Genomic DNA, 27,256 nt, shown 5'->3' with positions numbered 1-27,256 from the left:
CAACCCCACTGTCTCAGTGGGTGGGTGCACCCCTCGCAGTCCTCACTTCCTTATGTTCTCCCTCCTTCTGCTCCTCATTTGGACCTTGGGAGCTCATTCCGGTGCTCCAATGTGGGTCTCTGTCTCTATCTCCATCCTTCGCCAGATGAAGGTTCTATGGTGATATGCAAGATATTCATCAGTACGGGTATAGGATAGGGCCATTTCAGGTTCCCTATCCTCAGCTGCCCAAGGACTAACTGGGGACATCGCCCTGGGCACCTGGGAGCCCCTCTAGGTTCAAGTCTCTTGCCAACCCTAAAATGGCTTCCTTAATTAAGATATATACTTCCCTGCTCCCATATCCACCCTTCCTTTATCCCAACCATCCCATTTCCCCAAGTTCTCCCCATCCTCCCCTTCTCACTTTTCTCTCCCCATCTCCCCTTACCCCCATCCCACCCCACCCCCAAGATCCCAATTTTTTGCCTGGCAATCTTGTCTACTTCCCATATGCAGGAGGATAACTACATGTTTTTCTTTGGAAATTTTTAAGAAAGAAAGGAAGGAAGGAAGGAAGGAAGGAAGGAAGGAAGGAAGGAAAGAAAGAAAGAAAGAAAGAAAGAAAGAAAGAAAGAAAGAAAGAGGAAAAAATTGAAAAAAGAATTTGGAAATGGTCAGGAAAAAGCTAAACAGAGGGAATTAGATTCAAGGTTCTTGTTTTGAAAAGCAAAAGGGGGATACAGATATAATAGGATAAAAGAGTAGATTAATGAACCCACTCTGAAAAAATAAAGTATATAATATGAGACGATAAAAAGATTATTATATATATTTTTAAAAAGCAAATACTAGTTTTAAAAGTTTTACTTGGGTTTAGATTTTTCTATATTGTATAAATTTTGCATCATGATACAAATTTGAGATTAATTTTGTTAGAACATACTGTACATATATTTCTACTTTTATTCAAGATATTCTACTTATACAGCCCATTTAATGATGCAATGCAAATTTCTAGTCCTTGAAAGTTATTATCACTAACTGTTTAGAATAATAAGGAAATGCAGTTTAGTAATTAGTCATCTATTAAAATCAAACTGATAATTATATTAGGTATGTTTTCATGGTCAAACAGAGATACATTGTAAACAGACCAATCATCTTCAAACACTTCAGAGATCCACAGACTATGACATTTAAGATGTTTTAATAACACTGGTTGTTTTTTCTTTTTTATGACAATGAGAAATGTCTGCTCCTGGCATTACCAATCCACTTTATAGAAGATGATGGACATTGAAACTCCACATGGAGTTTGCTTTCTTTGTGGCAAAAGTAAGTTACTGGGCAAGAAAGTGAGCTTGCCTCAACTGCTGACAGTATGCTGTTCTAATGAGACAAGCAGAAAAAAAAAAAGAGAGAGAGTGACCTGCCAAACTTTTCCCAGACAAGGTAGGACAGTCCTTCCAAAACCCTGTTTCATAGAAAAATCTGCTCGATAATCAAGGCCTATAGGCGAAAAATAAATACCCTAACTTTACAGAGAAACTTTGGATGACTTCACAGACAGACAGCTGTTTCTGTCTTTTCTCAATTTTTTGGAAGTCGCTTGTTCACACTTCCTGCTTACTAAGTAAATATTATTTACTTCTCGGGTTTCTGGGGGAGTTGAAGACTAGAAATTTATAGTTACAGTTTTTCTTGTTTACCAGACATAGAAAACAAGTTAAGATAGAAAGTAAATTAGATACAAGACCAAGATAGGATAGATAATGGAGTTTTCTCCTGAATTTGTCAAACGCAAATGGACTAGACATTGTTGATGCATTTATTGCCTGTATATATTGTATATAGTTATTGTACTTATTTATATAGTTTTCTTATATTAGTTATAACTTTCCTTTTTATTTTAGACAAAATAGGGGAAATATAGTGGCATATTATTTATGTTTTAATAAAGCTTACCTGAAGGTCTGTGCAAAGAAACCACATGCCAGGCAGTGGTTTCACACACCTTTAATCCCAGCAGCCACATTGGGAGGAGAATATAATGATTATCTAAATCATTCAGATATGGGTTTAAAACCTAATTTATCAGAGAAGCAATGGAAAGGTAGCCAGTGACCTCCTCTCTTCTATTTTTCCTTCATCCAAGAGGCTATGTGTCTTTCTAAGTGCTTTCTTACTACTTCCCATGTCTCTCTATATTTCATTCATCTTCCAAAACCTCTATCACTAATTTTGGTTCTCTAATAGCTAGCTCCACCTTCTGATTCAAGGTAAATGTTATAGACAGAACAGCACAGTAGTGTGAACAATTCTCCTGCAAAGATTCCAACCTTTTGTCTAAATAAAAGGGAAAGATTTTAACTCTAACATAGCAAATCTGTATATAATAAGAACAATTATCAAGAAAGAAATGCATTAACAATGTCTAGTCTATTAGTATTTGGCAAATTCAGAGACATACTCTATTATCTATCTTATCTTCATAAGTCCAAAGTTTTGTACTTCATTTAGTTTCTATCATAAATACAGAACTATGTAACAATAACTATTTAATCTTCAAGACTATTAGAAATCTGAGACACATAAATATTACCTGATTAAACAGGAAGTGAGAGTAAGCAAATTCCAAAACTATAGAAATGACAGAACCATCTGACTGCTTGCAAAGTCATTCTAAAAGTCCTCTGCCATATTGGAGAATCTATCTTCAGCCTACAGGCCTAGACTATCTGAGAAACCTTTTGTGAAGTAGGAATTTTTGAAGGGCTGTATATTCTTGGTTTGGTTTTTTACTTTTTTCTTTTTGCAAAGTTCAGCAATTACCTTTTCTTGTGTCCTGATTGTCCAATTAATTTGGACAGCATACTATCAGCAGTCAAAGCAGGGACAGTTTCTTACCCAGTGGCTTTATTGCCACTATGAATATAAACTCCATATGAAGGTTCTTTGATGCCCATAATCTTTTTTGAAGTAAATTGGCACTGCCAGGGATATACATGTTTCACTGTCATAAAACGCCTTCTGTTATTAAAACATTTTAAATGTCATATTCTGCAGGTCTCTGAAGTGTTGGAAGACTATCTTATTTAATTAAAATGCCTCTCTGTTTGAACTTGAAAACATATGTAACATGATTATAAATTTGAATGCCATAGATGGCTGAATATTAACCTCTTTCTTTATTATTCTCAATAGATTTCAAGGGTTAGAACTTTATGTTTTTAAATGAGTTGTATAATATCTTAAACAAGAATAGAAACTTATTATAATATAAAAAAATTAACTTAACTTTGTACCAATCTGCAAAAGTATCTTAAATGAGAGGGGAAACATATAAATTAAATAACAAAAATAACCTTAAATTTGCATCAATATGCAAAAATCCATACCAATGTGAAATATTTGGGACTAGTGATTGTTTTTCTAGCTTAAAAGAAAATTCAATAATGAGCAATTTTATCCTATCATTTCTAAACCACCCCTTTTTTTCTTTTCAAAATGAGTATCTAAAATCTCCTTTGCTTAGTTTCTCTCCTGTCCATGTATGAGAACAGCTTCTAAACAATCCCCATATATGTTGATATAAATCCATAATTCACCAAGCAACCCGAAACCAACCACCCTACCTTTTAGAAATTTGGATGCCATGTACTTAGAATTACTTCCTGTTGTCTCAGCGCTATGAATCATGCACCAGCAATAGATCCTGGTCCTACTGCAAGGGGCTATTCAGATAGTCTAAGTTTCACCACTTATAACAATATTTGTACACTCATAAGATAAATTGTGTTGTATTATGTTAGAATAGTAATTCATTGTCTAATTTTGTTACTGATATCATTGACTATAATGCTATAAAGTGAACATGTAAATAATTGTACTAGTGTGTAATAATAACATACTATTTCACCTTAACGTAATCACCAGAAAAGTTTGACATGTGTGGGGCACACATTATATTTCCAATAGATGACATTCTTCAGGGGAACAGAAATATGATTAGAGAAGAAATATCAATGTTTAGTGGAATAGAATGTCCCAAAGACCCTTGTCATAGCCCTGAGAACCTCCTTATTCCTCAGGCTGTAGATGATGGGGTTGAGCATGGGGGTGAGAATGGTGTAGAAGACAGCCAGAATCTTATCTTCTGTGGGAGAACGGAGACTTCTAGGTCGAAGATAAGTGTAGACAAAAGGTGCATAGTAAAATGTCACCACAGTTAAGTGAGTTGAACACGTGGTGAAGGCCTTTTTCTTTCCCTCTGTTGAGCGCATATGGAAGACAGCAAAAAGAACCCGTCCATAGGAAGCTGTGATGCCAAGGAAAGGAAGTAGGAGAAACAGGCTTGTGCTGACAAACACCATGTACTCATACACCCAAGTGTCCATACAGGCCAGGGGAAGCATGGCTGGGACATCACAGAAGAAATGGTTAATGGACCTAGAATGACAGTAAGGAATGTGAAGGGCATAGACTGTATGCGCCATTGAGTTAATGGAGCCCAGTGTCCAGGATCCTATGATCATCTTCAGGCACATCATTTTGCTCATGCGGATAGGATAATGAAGAGGGTGACAGATAGCCACAAAACGGTCATAGGCCATAGAGGCCAAGAGCAAACCCTCACAACCTGCCATAGCAATAAAGAAAAATGCTTGAACTCCACAGCCCAGAAAAGTAATGCCTTTCTGGCCAGAGAGGAAGTTGAATGCCATCTTGGGAACAGTGGTAGAAATATGAATCAGATCCATGAGAGAGAGCTGACTGAGGAGAAAGTACATGGGGGTATGGAGCCTGGGATCCACACGAATGAGGTGGATCATTGATGAGTTGCCAAGCAACGCTACAGAAAACATGAAGATGATAATCAGCAAAAGCAGAAGGCCTATTTGATTCTGTGGAAACAATCCTAACAAAGTGAAATCACTTGAGGTCTGATTCCATTTCTCCATGAAAATGTATTGCTTTATTTTTCTTGAAAAAGTGACCTGAAAATAAGATACACTTAACTTATAAAGTAGAAAAAGAGAATAAAGAGGAACTGGCTTATAATAAATGTGTGTGCTCAATTGTTCTTCCCCAAGAACCATCCTTCTGTTAAACTTTTTTTGAAATCTGAGCTAAATGTTTCTTCTTTCTTATCTCTGGCCCAGTTCTCAATTCAGAGATATCTCTATAATCATTTTAAAATCAAAGTGGCATCATAAGTAAAACAGCTCTCACACTTCCTCATATGTAACTCCATGCAACATCACTATTACTCAAGATCATCTCTCCTCCTTTCAAAACTAAGAAAACCCTTGTCTTCTGCATCACTTGCTTCCTGGCCCTCTTCCTCTAAATGGTCATACTGTAGACAGATCCCAGTGATCTGCTTCTTTGTGACCTGCCTCTAAAATTCTCCAATAAGTCTTTGAATTTCCTGAAAATAACCACCACTCACAATTCACTGTTGTAGAACTAAAAAGTTTTGTGCATGCTCAGATCTTCACTAGTCATAAAATGTTATATTTGTGTACTCACTTCCATAAGGGACATTTTGTTTTCTGTCAATTTTACTTATATCAATTGAATACACAGTCACAATGAAAGTGTTTATACAACAAAATGAAATAAATGTCACACATTGCCTCATACATATAATATATATATATATGTTATATCTTACAATTGTAAATTTTATACACATATGACACAATAGTAAAATCTTGCTTATATGTACTGTTTTCTCTTCTTATGCAGCTCAGAACTTTGTACTTCACTGTCAGGAGTGAGAAGCCCTTAGAAACCTGTTCATGGGGGAAGGAAATGTGTAGGTGTACATTGTTTATTCTGCTCACTCATATTTTTCAATTGTTACATTTTGGTTTATTTATAGGTTTGTATTTGTCAGGAGGCAGGGGCCAGGTGCATGTTTATAAACTCAAGATTCCTTTTATATTTTGTAAGCAAGCATGGTAGACAAGGATAAGAGACAGCTGGGCTGGTACTTACCTTGGACCACAAGGTATAGGCACTATATAGGCAGGTCTTTGTAAAGTCCCCTAATCAAAGTGATGAACAAAAAATAGGTTAGGAGGGAAACTAAAAGAAGCAAGTACAAGGAGATAAGTGATTGTGCAGGCCAGTTGTGAGGGCAATTATGTATGAAGAAGAGGACTTGGGATCTGATCTGATAAGATGAGAAAACAAGGAGAGTAGTGTGTTCTTAGGTACATTTCTACACCTCAAAGGATGTCATGCTCAGAAAGGAGCTGCTCTGGGGACCAGGCAGAGAAGACTACTTAGATGGAATAAGAATATCTGATAATTTACCTGAATTTGAAAACAAATTCACACATCCAAAAATACTCGCTGAAAACTGGTGACATGAGGACAATGTGATGTCTACCTGGACATAGACTCTTGTATAATAATTCACTGCTGTCTACCCACTGGAACCACACTTACTTACAGCAGATATTTAACATGCGTGTATGTTGAAAGGAAGAAAACATTATCCTTATAGAGAATAGGTTATCATGGTCATGCTGAGAAAGATAGCAACATCAGGTTTAATATCCAGTCATATGAAACATGGCTTGTGAATAATGAAGAATATATTATCAGCATTATCATTTACTTTCTTGAACACTGGTTTAGATATAGAGGACAGACCATTACATCACCCTCTCAGGAGTGTTCACTAACCATCTTTGCACACAGTCTGTAGTAATCTTACACTTCATGTTTGATTCTAGGAGAAGAATGTGCAGGTATGTGCTCTCAGATCACTTCTTGTTGATTCATAAACATGCTCTGAGAATAGTTACTGCAGTAATTATTTTGTTTCCAATGTTTAGAAACTGTTATCATGGCAATTAATATGGGGAAATAGCATATATTTAGGGAGCAGATACCTGAAACATAATGTTTAAGATCTAAGACATTTATCTAAACTGAGCTAAAGATTTTTACATTGATGGCCACATAATTTCAATGTTAGATACTAGCGTGTGTGTGTGGGGGGGGGTGTTTGGTTTTTAAAGGCGGTGTGTCTTTGTGTAGCCATGGCTGTCCTGTAACTTGCTTGGTAGACCAGTCCAGTCTTGAAATGATAGATTCATCTCCCTATGACCTCCAAGTGCTGTGATTAAAGGCATTTACTGCCACCACCCTGCTGAATATAAGCTTTATTTAACATGGTCACAGAAAGAATAGTATTATTGATTATAGTTTAGCTTTAAAAATCTTCCAATGACTAAAAGGCAAATGTAATGTTAGTGTGCCTGTTAAGCATTCCAAAATGAAAAAAACTTAGACATGTTTAAAGACCTGTTGTAAAAGTCTTATTGTGTAAGAGTGCTGCAAATGCAGAATGCTAGAATAATTTTGCCAAAGTCACAGATATGTAAACAAAACAGGGACACACAGTTATGAAAAATATCTACAGAGCACAAGACCAGACAGGTAATTGAGCATCAGTCTCTGCTCAGTCTTAAAATCTCCATGTGACTCTGGAGAAAAAGAACCTCAATGAGCTGCCTGTGTTCAACATATATTAGGTCCTCCAGAAGTGTCATTATCTTTCTTCCATTCCACATTGTGACTGTTGAGAAACCTCAATACCAGAAAAATACAGCATCTTATTTATGGTCAAGCCTTCATAAACAACACACATTGTAGAATTCAAACATGATTATATTTTTCTCTCACATATAAGTTTACTATTATCATTCTAATTGGTTATGAAAACCCTAAGAATGGCTTCCTCAGTTCAAGAAAAACCATACTTTGAGAAATTCCCCTCGTTATCCTCACCCAGAACAGCTGTGCTCAATAATGTGTTCTGGGCTTAGTCTATCCAAGGATCTTATACTTGTGTTTGTATTTGTGAGAAAAAGGTACCTTTCCGGAACAGTCACTACCTGCAGACAGTCTCTGGGTCCTGAGAAATCTTCAGCTCCCCATTTTTTTTTATGTCCCCTGCCAAGCATGCCACAAGATAGTCTCTCTGTGCAGCATCCTCAGTTGAACAAGAGTCCCTTCTTCCACCAAAATATTAGAAACTTTAAAGAATTATCTACTAGTCTTTCTTCTTATACATGATGAAACCAATATAACATCATTAATCTCCTGAAATATTTACATGTTCATTGTTTGTATACAACATCATTTCTTACTAATTATTTCTAAAGGAAATGTGGAATTATCTCCCACAAACTATATTGCTGAAAGAAAATGACAAATGTCTTATTTTATATGCATAACTTTGAAATGCCAAGCCTGACATGCTCCCCCTTTTCCTCTAATTGATCCCTCAAGTCTAAATCTACAGAGACAAAGCCTTGGAAATTTCTCGTGACTTGGCTGCTCTGAGATAGCTGAGTTCTTAACTTTAGAGAAATAAATACATGACAATCACCATATCTGTAATCACAGGATGTCTGAAGAGACTAAAGAGGGTTACTGCATTATTTCAGAATATGACTTGAGAGATATAAAAGATGATATATATACCCATTATTTAGTGTTGGGCCCCCACCAGGTTCCAAATTGATATATGGAAATGCTGATTTAGTCAGAAGTTGTACTCCAGTCACAGATTGATGCAGAGGTTTTGTTGTAATGTACATTCAGACTCAGGGTCATCCATGCTGACAGATCCAAGCAGACTGAATTTCAAAACAAACGGAAGACTGTGACCTTGACCTCATTTTTAGGGTTTCTATAATCTGAGGAATGTTTCACTAACCAGGAGGATTATGCTATTTACATGTAACATAAAAATTAGGAGCCTTATAATCTTACTGTCCTACTCAATCCAAAGTAAGTGGATCAATGAACACTTGGAGTATGTCAAATATTTATGTGTGTCCTGAGTCTCTTTACAGAAAGAGATGAGAAATTGTTATTGAATGGCATTATACTCAAAAAACATTAGTGATGGGTGTGATAGGGAGCAAATTTTACAAAGAGTTCCACCCTTTCAAAACTATTAGTGGGAAAGTTATAAATGAAAATGAATGTTTAATATTACTATTTTTGAATAACTTCTATACATATTCGTTGCATTGTCTTCAATGCTTAGGGTCTTCGCTGGGGTCGTCCTTGTGAATTCCTGGAAATTTTCCTAGTGTCGGGTTTCTCACAAGCCCCATAATGGTCAGGGAAGGAGTGAAAACTGGGACTGGTATGTAAATTTAGAAAAGATGGCTTAAAAAATAAGTAAATAAATTTAAATTTAAAAATACAAAAAAAAAATGACACATGAGTCTTGTCTAGATTGCTCTGCTAAGCTGGAAATTAACTGCTGATTCTGTCAATGTAATTTGGACAGGTGTTAATTTATGACTTCTTTTGTTCCGTAACTATGCAACTTCGTGTAACATGTAACGTGTAATTTCGGGTAACTTGAATGCATGTCCCTGAGCTGTTAGTCATTAATATTTAGCTCAGAATAAACCATTTTCTTCAAAAAATGAAATGCTCAATAACAGGTAGGGGGAAACAAGACCCCCCACAGAGATAGATTGCATAATGCCTTATTAACCTTGAATGATCTTAACACTAATAAGAAAGGAACAACAGCAGTGAAGACATTGGACAATAGAAAAAACTTCTGAGTTAAATCAGCCTGGGTATTTCAAAGATGTGTTGACTTCAGAATGGAAACCAGGATATGTGCTATGTTGGTAAAGAGGTTTTGCTTTTGTTTCCACAGGAGAAGAAAAGTTATGGATATTATCAAAATTAATTAAGATTCAATTCAAACAAGAGACACCTCTTACTAAGGAGAAATGATAGCTCATCAACCAATGTAACAATTCTACTAGTTGTAATGAAATCTCATAAGGGTCTAGGCGGGATTCTGATTTTTATCTCTACAGGAAGAGAGAGAGAAATAACTTAAAGAAATAACAAACCTTGAACATGCGGGCATCTAAAAAGAAAGGAAAGCCATACAGAAGAAAAGCTACCAAACAAAGAAAAATCTGATCTATCCTAACAATATTCTCTGTAGTGTAAAATCTCACTGTCTAAACATCTATACTCTTTATTTCTTTACTTCTCAGAAAATGTGTAATCCTGACTCAATTAAAAAATCAAAGACAGCTTTGGAGTTGGAGCATGTCTCTCTTCTCTAAATCTAAGGATGTTGTTAATAGAAAAATTCAGGGTTTTTGTCTCATAGCAGAGTAGCCACCAGGTATGAAACAGAAGAAAACCAAAGTTCTAGGGATTATTGTTGTCTTCTTATCAGTAGGTGGAACTTTCAGCATATTAGGACAAAAAAGCAAATTGTAATACATGCACAAAACATGAAATAACATCTTGCATCCTATATGATTATGAATTAAAGCTGGAAAACATCAGCAGAAGACACACAAATAAGTGTAATCTAAACAACTCACTACAAAGTGAATATTGGGTATTCATAGTAACTAAGAAATAATTTTTAAATATTTGCTTAAGCTTTCAATCACTATAGATGGAGAAAACAAGATATTATATGACAAAACCAGATTTAAACATACCTATCCACATATCCTGCCTTACAGAGAGTACTAGAATGAAAACTCCAAACAAATAAAATTAACTGTACCTACAAAAAGACAAGGAACAAATAACCACATACCAGCAAACACCAAAGAAAGGAAACACACAAACACTCCCACTGAAAAATAACAGGAATTAACAATCACTAGTCATTAATATCTTTTAATATCATTGGACTAAATTCACCTATAAATGACAAGGCTACAAGCCAAGTGGTGGTAGCACATACCTTTAATCCCAGTACTCAGGAGGCAGAGACAGGTGGATTTCTGTGAGTTCAAGGGCAGCCTGGTCTACAATAACTAGTTCCAGGACAAGCTACAATTCTACAGAGAAACACTGAGGTCTCAAAAAAAAAAGACACAGGCTTATAGAATAGATTTTTCAAAATGACTCATTCTTCTGCTGCATACAAGAAACACACCTCCACCTCAAAGACAGATGTTATCTCAAAGTGAAGGGTTGGGAAAGGATTTTCTAATCAAATCTGTCGATGTAATCCAATATTAACTGAAAGAATTATCATCTCATGAGTTTCTGAAAAATTCTTCAACAAAATCCAATAACCATTTATGATACAAGTTTTGGAGCAATCAGGGATACAAGGAAAAGATCTAAACATAATAAAAACTATAATACAGAAAGTCGACAGTCAACATAAAATTAAATGGAGATAAACTCAAAGAAATTCCACTAAAATCAGGAACAAGACGAGGATAATCCACTCTCTGCATATCTATTCAATATAGGACTCAAAGTTCTAGCTAGAGCAATAAGAAAGCAAAGAGGGATCAAGGGAATACAAATTGAAAAAAAAGACATCAAACTTTTGTTATTTGTACATTATATGATAGTATACATAAGTGACTCCAAAAATTCTACAGGGGAACTCCTACATCTGATAAACACCTTCAGCAGGATACAAGACTAACTAAAAAAAAAAAATACAGTACCTCCCCTATACACAAATGATATGATAAAAGGACTGAGAAATAAATCAGAGAAACATCACCCTTTCCAATAAGCACAAATAACATAAAATGTCTTGGGGTAACACTAATCAAAGAAGTGAAAGTGAATATAATAAAAGAAACTAGGCCCTCTGAATATGGCTAACAGTTATGTGGCTTAGGTAGTCTTCAGTGCCACTGTCAGTGGTACCAGGATTTATTCTTAGTGTTTGAACTGTCTTTTTGGATCCCATTTTCTTTGTAGGGGTACCTTGCTCAGCCTAGATATAGGGACAAGGGTCTTAATCATGCCTCAAAGTAATATACCAGATTTATTGACTTCCCATAGGAAGACTTTCCCTCTCTGTGGAGTGGACGGGAGTAGGGTGGGAAGAAGATGAGGGCAACAGGAGGAGTAGAGGGAATGGGAACTGAGAATGTAAAATAAGAAAAGATGGTTTTAAAAAAACAAATAATAATTTTTGTTCATACATCTTTTTTCTCTATATTGAAAACAGATATTCTCATATAATGTATCCTAATTACAGTATTTCCTTCATCTACTTCTCAAAGTTCCTTCCCATCTTTCCTTCCATCCAGATCCACCACTTTTAGTCTCTCATTAGTAAACTATCAGGCTTCTATGGGATAATAATAATATTACATTGGACAAAACCTAACACCAGAATATGACAACACTAACACTGGCACTTACAATATTTCTGTCTCCTATTTGTCACAGTTCCCTGAACCCTGAAAGGAGGTATTTGGTTGAGACGTACTATTTAGGGTTCAGTGTTTTAAGGTCTCTCATTCTCTTATTAATCTCTGGCTGTGGGTCTCTGTATTTGTTCCCATCTGCTTCAAGAAGAAGCTTCTCTGTGATATCTATGCAAGGCGTTGATTTATGAGTATAGCAGAATGTTATTAGAAGTTATTTTATTGTGACATTCTTTTCATGGGAAAGGTTTTCAGTTTACCCTCTCTATTCATGGGTTGTCTAGTCTGTTTCTTGCTAATGCTAGCAGTGTGAGATATGGGTACCACCGTGTAGAGCTCAACTTAAGTCAAGTGAGATTTTGGTTGGTTACTACTACAAGTTTTGTGCCACCATTGCACTAGCATATCTTGCAGACAAGACACAAATATAAATTAAAAGGTTTGTGACTTAATTTGTGTTTTGTTAGCTTGTAGTGAGCCTTCTTGTACTAAAGACTCTAGCACACAGTGGTGAAAGGGCTACATAGGCACTAGACCTAATTCTCCATGTTCAATGAGTTGTGAAGACATCATGTTTAGCAATAAGACCTTGTTGTCCTCAGATGGTGGTGGCATATGCCTTTAATCTCAGCACTCAGTAGGCAGAGGCAGGCAGGTCTTTGAGTGTTTGAAGCCAACATGGTATACAAGAGCTAGTTCCAGGCAGGCTCCAAAGTTATAGAGAAACCTTGTCACTAAAAACAAAATTAAACAAAAAACAAACAAAAGACCTTGCTGTTGGAGAAGAGTAACTTATAGTCTAGGCAAATAGCAGAGATTGCTTGGGTGTTTGCATTTAGCCAACAACTCAATTAGATGTAACCCATTCCTACATCTCAAAGTTTCACAGGGTAACAAGAGATATCCAGGTGAAGCTCTCTCTCCCCAGTTTTTCATTATCATATCATATCATTTAAATCACCTTCATAAATGTATATATTTTAAGAGGTTCCACTCTAATAGATTTTCATATTACTCCTAAAAATGTCGACTAATTTTAGGTTTATCTCCCTATATTCCTTCCCTTGTTCACATCTTCTTCCCCATCCCATCTAATCTTTGATGAAAATGAAAACAAAACAAACACAAGCCAATGAAACAAGGAACTTCTAAGAGGCAAGTGCACAGCAACAAGTGACTATGTAAAAACAAAAACACTGAAGATATTTCATTTCAATAGCTTGATAATACATTTAAAAGCTTTAGAAAACCAAGAAGAAATGACACCCCAAAAAGTATATGGAAAAAAAATGGTCAAACTCAGGTGAAATCAGTAAAATATGAACAGCCAAACTAAAAAAAATAAAGAATCAATGAAACAAAGAATCGGTTCTTTGAAAAAATGTCACTAGATCGACAATCTTTAGCCAGATTACACAAAGGTAAGAAAAAGAGGGGTCCAAGTTGATAAAATTAGGGCTCAAATTATAACATTAGAAATTAGAAAATTCAGAGAATCATAAAAATCTGTACTCAACCAAGCAGAAAAATTAAAATAAATGGATTAATTTATTGATATATACAACCAAACAAAGTTAAATTAAGATGAACTATACAACATAAACAGAGCTACAATGTCAGTAAATAAAAGCAATAATTAAAAAAATCTCACAACTAAAACAAAGGCCAGATAATTTCATTTTTAATTACAGATGAACTATATTTCATAATGTGTTATAGAAGAAGCAGGCTGCGTCCCTCCGCCCTGCAAGCTTAACCCCGAAATAACCACACAGAAACTGTATTCATTTAAACACTGCCTGGCCCATTATCTCTAGCCCCTTATTAGCTAACTCTTACATATTAGTTTAACCCATCTCCAATAATGCATATCACCACTTGACTGTGGCTTACCAGCATGAGTCTAACCAGCATCTGTCTCAGGCAGTAGAACCATGGCATCTTACCTTTGCCCTTCTTCCTCCCAGCATTCCATTCTGTCTCCCTGCCTACCTAAGATGCTACCCTATCAAAAGGCCAAGGAAGCTTCTTTATTCAACCAATAAAAGCAACATAAATACAGAAAGACCTCCTACACCAATCACGCATAAAAACTTAATGATTTCATATTTATTTACAACTGAAGAGTATTCCATAATGTATATTTACCACATTTTCATTAGCTGAAAGACATTTAGTTGTTTCCATTTCCTAGATCTGGTGAATAGAGCAGCAATCAATACAGATGAGCAAGGATCTGTGAAGTAGGTTAACCAGCACATTAGGAATATGTACTATCTCTGTAGTAGAATATATAGTACTTTAAGAATATGCCAAGAAGTGCCATAGCTATATCCTATGTTAGATTTACTTTTACCTCTTTAAGAATTATCCACACTGATTTCCATAGTGGCTGAACTAGTTTGCAGTCCAACAGGTATTGCCTTTGAAGTACTCTTAACCACTACAGTCCAAAATGTTTTTCTATTAAAAAGGTAATTATTTTCCAAATGATAATCCAAGAGGCAATATTTGAAACAAAGAAAATATACATAATAAGTCTCAATATATATCAGTCATAAGTACTGGCACAAGATATTACTAAGTCTTATGTTTTTTATTTAAATCAGTTATCTGTTAAAAGTGTAATAGATATTTAGAAACTGCTTTTGATAACAAGAGTCTTTTCATTTGAATCAACAGAACAATCAATGGAAGGCAAAATTCTGACATTTCCATGTTGCTTTATAATTATTTTGAACTAACTGTTTCCTTTTGTGGTAAAGCTGTTAATCAATTAATAAATATTTTTTCTAAATGATTGCATCTTTCTTTAATGATGAAAGTACAAAAAAAAAAAAAAAAAAAAAGCCGGGCGGTGGTGGTGCACGCCTTTAATCCCAGCACTCGGGAGGCAGAGGCAGGCGGATCTCTGTGAGTTCGAGACCAGCCTGGTCTACAGAGCTAGTTCCAGGACAGGCTCCAAAACCACAGAGAAACCCTGTCTCGAAAAAAACTAAAAAAAAAAAAAAAAAAAAAAAAAAAAAGAAAGTACAGATACAAGCTATTGCCATGTCTACAGTAAAAAGATAATTTTCTGAAGACTTTAAGAGGACTTTGTTGCAGTGCATCTTTAACATGTGGTAGAATTTCAAGGTAAATTTATTTGGGTCTATTTGGGGGTTTTTGTTGTTGTTTGGTTTGGTTTGGTTTGGTTTGGTTTGGTTTGATTTGATTTGGTTTGGTTTTTTTTCTTTGGGGGATTTTGGCAGAAGACTTTTGATCATTGTTTCATTCACCTTATTGGCTATGGGTCTATTCAGGCTGTTGAATCCTTTCTAGTTTATGTTTGGTAGATAAGTTGGATCTCAAAATTCATGCACTTCATTAAGATTTTCTGACTTAATGGAACAGAAGACTTTAAAGTTTTTTTCTTATAATATTCTAATACTATTTGCTGTTCATTGTAACTTTTCCTTATTCATTCCTGCTTCTGTTAAGTTGGGTCATCTCTTTACTTCTTTTGGTGATTAGGTCAAGGATCTGTCAATCATGTTTATGCTGTTAAAGAACAAGCTCTTAGATTCATTGATTCTTTGTACTGCTTCTTTGTTTCTAGGTCATTCTTTTCTCATATGATTTTCATTATTTTTTGCCATCACTGAGTTTGAGATTAGTTTGGTTTTTCTCTGGCTTGAATTGCATCAAGTCATTTATTTTCAGTCTCTCAGAATTTAAAACGAAGGCACTTAAAGCTGTCAGTTTCTCTTACAGGACTGCTTTTAATGTGGTCCAGAGGTTTGGTTGTGTTGTGGTTTCATTTTCACTTATTTATAGAATTTATGTATATTTTTGCTTCTTCTTTAACACTTTCATTATTCAGCAATGAGTCTGGGTAATTACTGAATATTTTTAGTTTATTGCATTTTGGTAATATATAACAAATAGAGTTAATTCAGTTTTTATAAATTTGTTATGATTTATTTTGTTTTGTTTTCAAGGATGCCTCTATTTTAGAAAAACTTCCACGTACATATTCTCTGATATTTGGGTGAAATATTCTGTGTATATCGGTTAAGTCCATTCCATATATAATGTCACTTAATTTTCATGTTTTCTGTTCGTTTTCACACAGATTAACAGTCAATTAGAGAAAATGGGATATTGAAATAGCATGTTATTATTAATTTGTGTTAATTTGTGTTTTTTATTCAAAGAGTATGTCTTTTATAAAATTATGTACACCAAAATTGGGTGTATATGTGGTTTAGAGTTGAAATGTCTTCTTAATTGTTTCATTTATTAGAATAAAGTGACTTTATTCTTCTCTTATGACCAGTTTCAGTTTGGTACCTATTTTATCTGATATTTTGATATGAATGCTTATTTCATTGCTTGTTCCATATGCTTGGAGCACTTTTATAAATCCTTAAATTTTAAGGCAGTGTCTGTCTTTAAAGATGGGTTTCTATTTATTTATTTATTTATTTATTTATTTATTTATTTAAGATTTCTGCCTCTTCCCCGCCACCGCCTCCCATTTCCCTCCCCCTCCCCCAATCAAGTCTTCCTCCCTAGTCAGCCCAAAGAGCAATCAGGGTTCCCTGCCCTGTGGGAGGTCCAAGGACCACCCACCTCCATCCAGGTCTAGTAAGGTGAGCATCCAAACTACCTGGGCTCCCACAAAGCCAGTACGTGCAATACGATCGAAAACCCATTGCCACTGTTCTTGAGTTCTCAGTAGTCCTCATTGTCTGTTATGTTCAGCGAGTCTGGTTTTGTCCCATGCTTTTTCAGACCCCGGTCAGCTGGCCTTGGTGAGTTCCCGATAGAACATCCCCATTGTCTCAGTGTGTGGGTGCACTCCTCTCGGTCCTGAGTTCCTTGCTCGTGCTCTCTCTCTCCTTCTGCTCCTGATTTGGACCTTGAGATTTCAGTCCGGTGCTCCAATGTGGATCTCTGTCTCTGTCTCCTTTCATCGCCTGATGAAGGTTAATATTCAGGAGGATGCTTATGTGTTTTTCTTTGGGTTCACCTTCTTATTTAGCTTCTCTAAGATCACGAATTATAGTCTCATTGATCTTTATTATGGCTAGAAACCAATTATGAGTGAGTACATCCCATGTTCCTCTTTTTTTTTATTTTTTTATTAAATTAATTTATTTAATTATTAAAGATTTCTGCCTCTTCCCCGCCACCACCTCCCATTTCCTCCCCCTCCCCCAATCAAGTCTTCCTTCCTCCTCAGCCCAAAGAGCAAGCAGGTTTCTCTGCCCTGTGGGAGGTCCAAGGACCACCCACCTCCATCCAGGTCTATTAAGGTGAGCATCCAAATTACCTGGGCTCCCACAAAGCCATTACGTGCAATAGGATCAAGAACCCATTGCCATTGTTCTTCAGTTCTCAGTAGTCCTCATTGTCCATTATGTTCAGCGAGACCGGTTTTGTCCCATGCTTTTTCAGACCCCGGCCAGCTGGCCTTGGTGAGTTCCCGATAGAACATCCCCATTGCCTCAGTGTGTGGGTGCACCCATCGCAGTCCTGAGTTCCTTGCTCGTGCTCACTCTCCTTCTGCTCCTCCTTTGGATCGTGAGACTTCAGTCCAGTGCTCCAATGTTGGTCTCTGTCTCTGTCTTCTTTCGTCGCCTGATGAAGGTTAATATTCAGGGGGATGCTTTGGGTCTGGCTTAACTCACTCAGGATAGTGCTTTCAATTTCCATCCATTTGTATGCAAAATTCAAGAAGTCATTGTTTTTTACTGCTGAGTAGTACTCTAATGTGTATATATTTCATACTACCTTCATCCATTCTTCCATCGAAGGGCATCTAGGTTATTTCCAGGTTCTGGCTATTACAAACAATTCTGCTATGAACATAGTTGAGCATATACTTTTGTTGTATGATAGGGCATCTCTTAGGTATATTCCCAAGAGTGGTATTGCTGGGTCCAGGGGTAGGTTGATCCCGAATTTCCTGAGAAACCAACATACTGCTTTCCAAAGTGGTTGCACAAGTTTTCATTCCCACCAGCAATGGACGAGTGTACCCCTTACTCCACAACCTCTCCAGCAAAGGCTATCATTGGTGTTTTTGATTTTAGCCATTCTGACAGGTGTAAGATGGAATCTTAATGTTGTCTTGATTTGCATTTCCCCGATCGCTAAGGAAGTTGAGCATGATCTTAAGTGTCTTTTGGCCATTTGAACTTCTTCTGTTGAGAATTCTCTGTTCAGCTCAGTGCCCCATTTTATACTTGGATTGATTAACCTTTTACGGTCTAGTTTCTTGAGTTCTTTATATATTTTGGAGATCAGACCTTAGTCAGTTGCGGGGTTGGTGAAGATCTTCTCCCAGTCAGTGGGTTGCTTTTTTGTCTTAGTGTCAGTGTCCTTTGCTTTACAGAAGCTTCTCAGCCTCAGGAGGTCCCATTTATTCAATGATGTCCTTAGTGTTTGTGCTGCTGGGGTTATACGTAGGAAGTGGTCTCCTGTGCCCATGTGTTGTAGAGTACTTCCCACTTTCTCTTCTATCCGGTTCAGTGTGTTCAGATTGACATTGAGGTCTTTAATCCATTTGGACTTGAGTTTTCAGCATGGTGATAGATATGGATCTATTTTCATTCTACAGGCTGACATCCAGTTTTGCCAGCATACTTTGTGGAAAATGCTCTCTTTTTTCCATTGTATATGTTTAGCTCCTTTATCGAAAATCAGGTGTTCGTAGGTTTGTGGGCTAAAGTCAGGGTCTTCTATTCGATTCCATTGGTCGATTTCTCTGTTTTTATGCCAATACCAAGCTGTTTTCAATACTGTAGCTCTGTAATAGAGTTTGAAGTCAGGGATGGTAATGCCTCCAGATGATCCTTTATTGTATAAGATTGTTTTGGCTATCCTGGGTTTTTTGTTTTTCCATATAAAGTTGACTATTGTCTTCTCCAGATCTGTGAAGAATTTTGATGGGATTTTGATGGGGATTGCATTGAATCTATAGATTGCTTTTGGTAGAATTGCCATTTTTACTATGTTGATCCTCCCAATCCAAGAGCAAGGGAGATCCTTCCATTTTCTGGTGTCCTCTTCAATTTCTTTCTTCAAAGACTTAAAGTTCTTGTCGAATAGATCTTTCACTTCCTTGGTCAGAGTTACCCCAAGATATTTTATGCTATTTGTGGCTATCGTGAAAGGTGATGCTTCTCTGATTTCCCTCTCTGCTTCCTTATCCTTAGTGTATAGGAAGGCAACTGATTTTTTTGGAGTTGATTTTGTAACCTGCCACATTACCAAAGGTGTTTATCAGCTGTAGGAGTTCTTTGGTAAAGTTTTTGGGGTCGCTTATGTAAACTATCATATCATCTGCAAATAACGAAAGCTTAACTTCCTCCTTTCCAATATGAATCCCCTTCATCCCCTTATGTTGTCTCATTGCTATTTCTAGAACTTCAAGCACTATATTGAAGAGGTATGGAGAGAGTGGACAGCCTTGGCGTGTTCCTGATTTTAGTGGGATGGCTTTGAGTTTTTCTCCGTTTAATTTAATGTTAGCTGTCGGCTTGCTGTAAATAGCTTTTATTATATTTAGGTTATGACCCTTGTATCCCTAATCTCTCCAAGACCTTTATCATAAAGTTGTGTTGAATTTTGTCGAATGCTTTTTCAGCATCTAATGAAATGATCATATGGTTTTTTTTTCTTTCAGTTTATTTATTTGGTTGATTACATTGATAGATTTGCATATGTTGAACCAGCCCTGCATCTCTGGGATGAAGCCTACTTGATCATCATGGATAATTTTTCTAATGTGTTCTTGGATTCGGTTTGCCAGTATTTTATTGAGAATTTTTGTGTAAATGTTCATGAGTGAGATAGGCCTGTAATTCTCTTTCTTGGTTGGGTCTTTGTGTGGTTTTGGTATCAGCGTAACTGTAGCTTCATAAAAGGAATTTGGCAATGACTCTTCTGTTTTTAAATTATGAAATACATTAAGGAGTGTAAGTATTAGCTCTTCTTGGAAATTCTGGTAGAATTCTGCATTGAAACCATCTGGTCCTGGGCTTTTTTTGGAAGGGAGATTTTTGATAACAGTTTCTAATTCTTCACGACTAATCGGTGTATTTAGATCATTCACCTGGTCTTGGTTTAGGTTTGGTATATGGTACTTATCTAAAAAAGTGTCTATTTCTTTTGCATTTTCCAGTTTTGTGGCATACAGGCTTTTGTAGTAAGATCTAATGATTCTCTGAATTTCCTCTGTGTTTGTGGTTATGTCCCCCTTTTCATTTCTGATCTTATTTATTTGCGTGTTCTCTCTCTGTCGTTTAATTAGTTTGAATAGGGGTTTGTCGATTTTCTCCAAGAACCAACTTTTTGTTTCATTGATTCTTTGGACTGTTTTCTGTGTTTCTATTTTGTTGATTTCTACTCTCAGTTTGATTATTTCCAGTCTTCTACTCCTCCTGGGCACGTCTGCTTCTTTTTGTTCTAGAGCTTTCAGGTGTGCTGTTAAGTCCCCAATGTATGCTTTCTCCGTTTTCTTTAAGTGGGCACTTAGTGCTATGAACTTTCCTCTTATCACTGCTTTCATCATGTCCCATAGGTTTGAGTATGTTGTCTCTTTATTTTCATTAAATTCAAGGAAGACTTTAATTTCTTTCTTAATTTCTTCCTTGACCCAGGTGTGGTTCAGTAGTTGACTGTTCAGTTTCCATGAGTTTGTCAGCTTTCTGGTGGTAGCATTGTTGTTGCCTTCTAACTTTAATCCGTGGTGATCTGATAAGACACAGGTGGACACTGATTTTTTTTGTATTTGTGGAGGTTTCCTTTGTTTCCGAGTATGTGGTCAATTTTCGAGAAGGTTCCATGAGCTGCAGAGAAGAAGGTATATTCTTTCCTATATGGGTGGAGTGTTCTATAGATGTCTGTTAAGTCCATTTGCTTCATTACCTCCAACAATTCTCTTAAGTCTCTATTATTTTTCTGTCTGATTGGCCTGTCCATTGGTGAGAGATGTGTGTTCAAGTCTCCTACTACTAGTGTGTGTGATTTGATGTCTGCCTTGAGCTTTAGCAATATTTCTTTTACATAAGTGGGTGCTTTTATATTAGGGGCATAGATATTCAGGATTGAGACTTCATCCTGATGAATTTTCCTGTTATGAGTATAAAGTGTCCCTCTCGATCTCTTCTGATTGATTTTAGTTTGAAGTCAGTTTTGTTAGAAATTAGTATGGCCACACCTGCTTTTTTCTTATGACCATTTGCTTGAAAAACCTTTTCCCAACCCTTTACTCTGAGTAAATGTCTGCCTTTGTGGTTGAAATGTGTTTCTTGCAAACAGCAGAATGTTGGATCCTGTTTTTGTATCTAATCACTTAGCCTGTGCCTTTTTATAGGTGAATTGAGTCCATTGATATTAAGTGATATTAATGACCAGTGGTTGTTGACTCTGGTTGTTAGTATTTTTTTGGTAGTAGAGTTTGTGTGTTTCCCTCCTTTGGGTTGTACTAGTGAAGGGTCGCTAGTTGTCTGATTTATTATAGGCAGTGTTGGCAATGTTGTATTCCTTGGGTTGTGATTTTCCTTCTATTCCTTTCTGTAGGGCTGGGTTTGTGGCTACGTATTGTTTAAATTTGTTCTTATCCTGGAATATTTTGTTTTCTCCATTGATAGTGAACAATAACTTGACTGGGTATAGTAGTCTGGGCTCGCATCCATGGTCTCTTAGTTTCTGTAGTACCTCTATCCAGGACCTTCTGGCTTTCATGTTTTCCATAGAGAAGTCCAGTGTAAGTCTGATAGGTTTACCTTTATAAGTAACTTTACCTTTTTCCTTTGCAGCTCTTAATATTCTTTCTTTAATCTGCATGTTTTGTGTTTTGATTATTATATGGCAAGGGGATGTTTTTTTTTTTTTGATCCAGTCTATTTGGTGTTCTGTATGCTTCCTGAATATTCAAAGGAATAACTTTCTTTATGTTAGGAAAGTTTTCTTTCATAAATTTGTTAAATAAATTTTCTGGGCCTTTGAGCTGTAATTCTTCTCCTTCTTCTATCCCTATTATTCATAGGTTTGGTCTTTTTATGGTGTCCCATATTTCCTGAATGTTTTGTGTTGAGAATTTGTTGGATTTGCTGTTTTCTTTGATCAGTACGTTTATTTTCTCAATGGTGTCTACAGAGTCTGACATTCTTTCTTCTATCTCTTGTATTCTATTAGTTATGCTTGTTTCTGTAGTCTCTGTTTGTTGCCCTAGATTTTCCATATCCAGTCGGCCCTCGGTTTGTGTTTTCTTCCTTGCCTCCATTTCAGTTTTCAATTCTTGAACTGTTTCCATTACCTGTTTGATTGTTTTTTCTTGGTTTCCCAGGGTATCATTTACATATTTATTCATTTCTTCAAACTTTTTGTTATACTTCTCATCCATTTTTATAAGGGCATTCATTACATGCTGTTTAAGGAACTCTATCACTTTCATAATGTCAACTTTTTCCCCTTCTTCTGGATTAGGGTATTCAAGATCTTCTACTGTCTGATCACTGGGTTCTGGTGTTTTCATGTTGTTTTTCAGATTGGTGGAGGAATTCTTGCCTTGGTGCCTGCCCATCTCTTCCTTCAAATGCTATCCTATGGATCTTATGGAATAGGATTAGGTTCCCTTGGTGGCCAGGAACCTCGTTAACAAAGGGCCTACCTTGCTGCAGACAGGCTATTGAAGCAAAGCTATTCCCGCCGGCCCCTTTACCCTCAGCACCCAGTCCCAGCACCCAAACAGGCTGAGCTGGTGGATGTCGTGGCCCCACAGAAGGTAAGAAGAAGGGAGGAGGTTCCTGGGTGCAAACTGGGATGGGTTAGGGAGAGAGAGGCCCCAGCAGAGGGGAGCAGCCCCTGCTGAATGACCAGGGAGGGAAGGGGGTCGGGGAATGTCCCTGCTCTGTTTCCGGGCTCCTGACACGGGTCAAGAGCACACTCACCAACCACTCTAATGGGTCCCCCGAAACAGGATCAGGTTCCTTTGGTGGCCAGGGACCTCGCTAAGAAAGGACCTAACTTGCTGCAGACAGGCTATTGAAGCAAAGCAATTCCCGCTGGCCCCTTTGCCCTCAGCATCCAGTCCCATCCCAGTGCCCAAAGAGGCTGAGCTGGTGGATCCCGTGGCCCCACAGAAGGGAGGAAGAAGGGCAGGTTTGATCTTTTTATTGTGTCCCAGATTTCCTGAATGTTTTATGATGAGAATTTGTTAGATTTGCTGTTTTCTTTGATCAGTGTGTTTATTTTCTCTATGGTATCTTCCGTGTCTGAGATTCTTTCTTCTATGTCTTGTAATCTATTGGTAGTACTTGTCTCTGTAGTTCCTGTTCATTTACCCAGATTTTCCATCTCCATCCTTCCCTCGGTTTGTGTTTTCTTCATTACCTCCATTTCATTCTTCAAGTCTTGGACCATTTCCCATATCTGTTTGATTGCTTTTTCTTGTTTCTCTTGTTTTTCTTGGGTATCTTTGTGAGATTTATTCATTTCCTCTACCTTTTTGTTTGTCATTTCTATTGCTTTATGGCAGTTTTTCACCTCCTGTTTAAGGTCCTCTATTATTTTCATATAGTTCCGTTTAAAGTCAATTTCTTCAATTTCTTCTGGAGTAGGGTGTTCAATTCTTCTTGTTTCAGGATCCTTGGATTCTGGTGATGTCATGTTGCCTTTCAGGTTGTTGAAGGAATTCTTGGATTGGCGACTGCCCATTTCTTCCTTCAAATGGAGCCAGTAGAGGCCTGGTGTCTTGGTCCAGTCTTTGCTGTGACTGACTCTCTGGGTGGATTTCCTCAGTGTAGAGGCAGGAACTGTTCCTGTCTGGATGGACTCCTCAGCACTGAAACAGGGCCGCCTGGTAGCCCCAGGACACCGCAGACAAAAGGGTTAACGTGGGGAGCAGGGCCGGGTCAAGCAGAACACAGGAGACCCTGCAGCACAAGCTGAAGGTGCCCATGCTCCCTTGCGGGGACCTTCAAGCCTGCCCAGCAGGCAGATACTCACCCCTCTGGGTGGGTGGCCTTAGTGCAGGAGCAGGAAACTCGACCCAATCGAATTTTGAATTAGACTCTAGGCATGGGATATTTAAATCACTGTAGATTCATTGAAATTCTGATCAATCATGCTCTTCAGGATGACCTTCTTCCTTGAGCATTTTATTCACAAGAGACAATAAAATATTTGTATTTTGTTTGTTTTCACATTTTGGGGTTTTTTTGAGAGACAGAGAACATAAAGGTGAGTAGGTAGGTGAAGCGTATCTGGGAAGTGTTAAGGAGGAAAGATGTGATCAACTTACATGGCATGGAATTTTTTAATTACGAAGAGAGAGAAAAAGTTTTATATATAAAAGTTAAAATATATATATACATATATATATATATTCTATAATGTTCTTTCTAAACATTTTGGGCTGAGTCCAGTCTATGCATAAACAATTATAGTCAAATTCAGAAATGTATATACATATATTCACAAAAATATGTATTGACATTATATATATACTTACATATATATATAAATTTAACTTTTTTTAAATAATGGAAGTTAAAAGCTTCCATTTAACATTTAAATTCTCCTAACAATGGTATGTCTTTATTGTTATGCTAGTATTTTTGATATGCTCTCCATTGAAATAACATGCTTTAGTATAAGGATAGGAAGTTACAAGAAAAAAATTATAATTCTGCATTGAAATAATACAATTTTGTTTAAAAACAAAATTGCTTCTTTATATCATCAAGCTTTTTAAGTTAAATTATTATAAGATAATTTTGTAGTGCATTTAATTCCCTAAGTACATTTTCAGAATATTTTTTCTAAGAATTCTGTGCTATGTCTCTAGTTTATGCACAATATATCATAGTCAAATTCACAAAAAAGACATGCTAAATTGAAAGCTATTTCTTTATTTTTATTTTATAATATAGTATATCATTTTTCCTTTCCTTTCTTTCTTCTAAATTATCTTATATACCTCTAATTATTCTCCTTAAAATTCCTGGCTCTTTTTGCATTAATTGTTGCTGCATACAAAAATGTTTTGCTACTTTGTTTTGAGTTTTTCAAGCAAATTTTTACTAATATAAATAGACTCTGTTTTGCAAGTGTTATTGCAGGTAAACAAACTTATTTATTATTACATTCCCTGAGATCATATTGATAATAGTTTCCCTGTAACATATACTTCCATAATCACTCTAGGTACTAAGAATTTTCATATGGAAAAAGTGTTCAGAACATAAAAATCTGAAAACAACCTATCATAAAGAGAGTAACAAATTTTCCCTTAACTAAAATCAGTAGCATAAACTGCAGTGATTTACCAACATTGCAAAACATGTTGCACTTCAGTGACAGAGTATGAAATTTGAAAGTTATGCATAGTGGCAAAGGTAATCAGAATAAACAAGTAAGCAGTATGAAATCTACAGAATCATGAAATTCAAAATTCCACATTGAAGTCTTTACAGAAAAGTACATAATACAGAGTGGTAATGTGCAGTACTCTTTAGTAAGGATGACTCCTAATACAGTAGTACTATGACATGCTAAAATGTATTATGATCAGTGTAGAAAATGCTACCACAAAAGAAAACTTAGGACATTTCCAGCAATTATAATTTTATTTGATGTCTTCTTTTAAGTTACTTATTGTACTTTATTCATGCAACAATGATTATTCAAAATATTGTATGTGATATGATTAAAATTTCCCCAATTAAAACATTGTTTTCTACTCTGTTGCTAGTAGTAGAACAAACTAACCAGCTTTAATAGAAATGTTTGTTCTTTGCATTATTTTGGAAAATTGCTAGAAAATTTGTAGACATAATTCTACAATATGTAGAGAATATATACATACACTAGCAATATTTTCAGAATCTTCTTAGATAATACATTTTTGTTGTCTTAGCACAGTATAGCATGACTTTGCCATATAACATCTGAGTATGGGATGTCGATATATACCTATGTACAATTGCACATTATTCTCAAGTAAATGTGTGAGCCAATCTAAGGAAGTGAGTTTTGAAAATCCAAAAAGCAGGTATTTTTCTATTCATTTTTTATTCAGAAAATTATTTTGGACAATGTTTTTCACGGCCATGAGGACATCTTTATTCCTAAAGCTGTAGATTATGGGGTTGAGGCTGGGTGTCAAGATGGTGTAGAATATTGCCAGAAACTTATCCTGGCCTGGAGTGTGGTATGAGCGAGGTCTCATATATGTGAAAATGAAGGGCCCATAGTACATTATGACCACAACCATGTGGAAGGAGCAGGTGGACAAGGACTTCTGTCGGGCCCCTGATTGCATTTGGAAGATAGTGAGGAGAATTTTCACATAAGATATAGAGATGATTGAAAATGGAATCAGTAGGAAAATGATGCCACTCACATAAACTCCTCGCTCATAGCGTGATGTGTCTACACAGGACAACTTCAACATGGCAGGGACTTCACAGAAAAAGTGATCAATAGCTCTTGAGTGACAGAAAGGAAAGTGGAGTGCAAAAGATGTGTGGACTATGGAGTTAAGGATCCCCACAAGCCAGGAACCTGAAGCCAGGAGCCCACCGGTGTTGTCCCTCATCAGCACAGGATAACGAAGTGGATGGCAGATGGCCACATATCGGTCATAGGACATGGCTGCCAGGAGAAGGCACTCGCCACCAAGCAAGGTGAGGGACAGAAATATCTGGAAGCCACAGCCTGCAAAGGAAATAGTTCTGCTGCCTGACAAATAGTCAGCAATCATTTTAGGCACAATGTTGGAAATGTGCAAGATATCCATGAAGGAAAGATGGCTGAGCAGGAAATACATAGGGGTGTGGAGTCGAGAGTCCCTGTGGATTAGGAGGATCATGAGGGCATTTTCTGTTATAGTCATAATAAAAATGAAAAATATAAATGAGAAAAACACCTGGCTTGTTTGGGAAGACAAGAACAACCCCAAAAGGATGAAGTCACTGCTGAAAGTTTGATTCTCATGTCCCATCATGTCTCCTCCTATTTTACCTAAAAAGAGATGGTTATTTAATTAGAAAAGAGAA

General features: G+C 36.6%; 2 protein-coding genes across 2 annotated transcripts; both read right to left on the bottom strand.

The window, feature by feature from the left end:
* Positions 1–4,004: 4,004 nt before the first annotated feature.
* On the bottom strand, positions 4,005–4,943 carry LOC130871312 (olfactory receptor 2L13-like). Its single transcript, XM_057764667.1, has one exon. The coding sequence runs from the start codon at positions 4,941–4,943 to the stop codon at positions 4,005–4,007; it is 939 nt and encodes a 312-aa protein (XP_057620650.1).
* A 21,319-nt stretch (positions 4,944–26,262) lies between these two features.
* Positions 26,263–27,204, bottom strand: LOC130872123 (olfactory receptor 2AJ1-like). The gene has a single exon (XM_057765941.1). It carries the CDS (start codon positions 27,202–27,204, stop codon positions 26,263–26,265), a length of 942 nt encoding a protein of 313 aa, XP_057621924.1.
* Between the last annotated feature and the right edge of the window lie 52 nt (positions 27,205–27,256).

The sequence above is a fragment of the Chionomys nivalis genome, chromosome 3 (genome assembly GCF_950005125.1).
Source record: "Chionomys nivalis chromosome 3, mChiNiv1.1, whole genome shotgun sequence".
In the NCBI taxonomy this organism is placed as follows: Eukaryota; Metazoa; Chordata; class Mammalia; order Rodentia; family Cricetidae; genus Chionomys; species Chionomys nivalis.
This window is presented reverse-complemented; position numbering and strand designations above follow the sequence as displayed.

Coding starts and splice junctions, on each gene's coding strand:
- LOC130872123 (XM_057765941.1), bottom strand. CDS start 27,204: ATGATGGGACATGAGAATCAAACTTTCAGCAGTGACTTCATCCTTTTG.
- LOC130871312 (XM_057764667.1), bottom strand. CDS start 4,943: ATGGAGAAATGGAATCAGACCTCAAGTGATTTCACTTTGTTAGGATTG.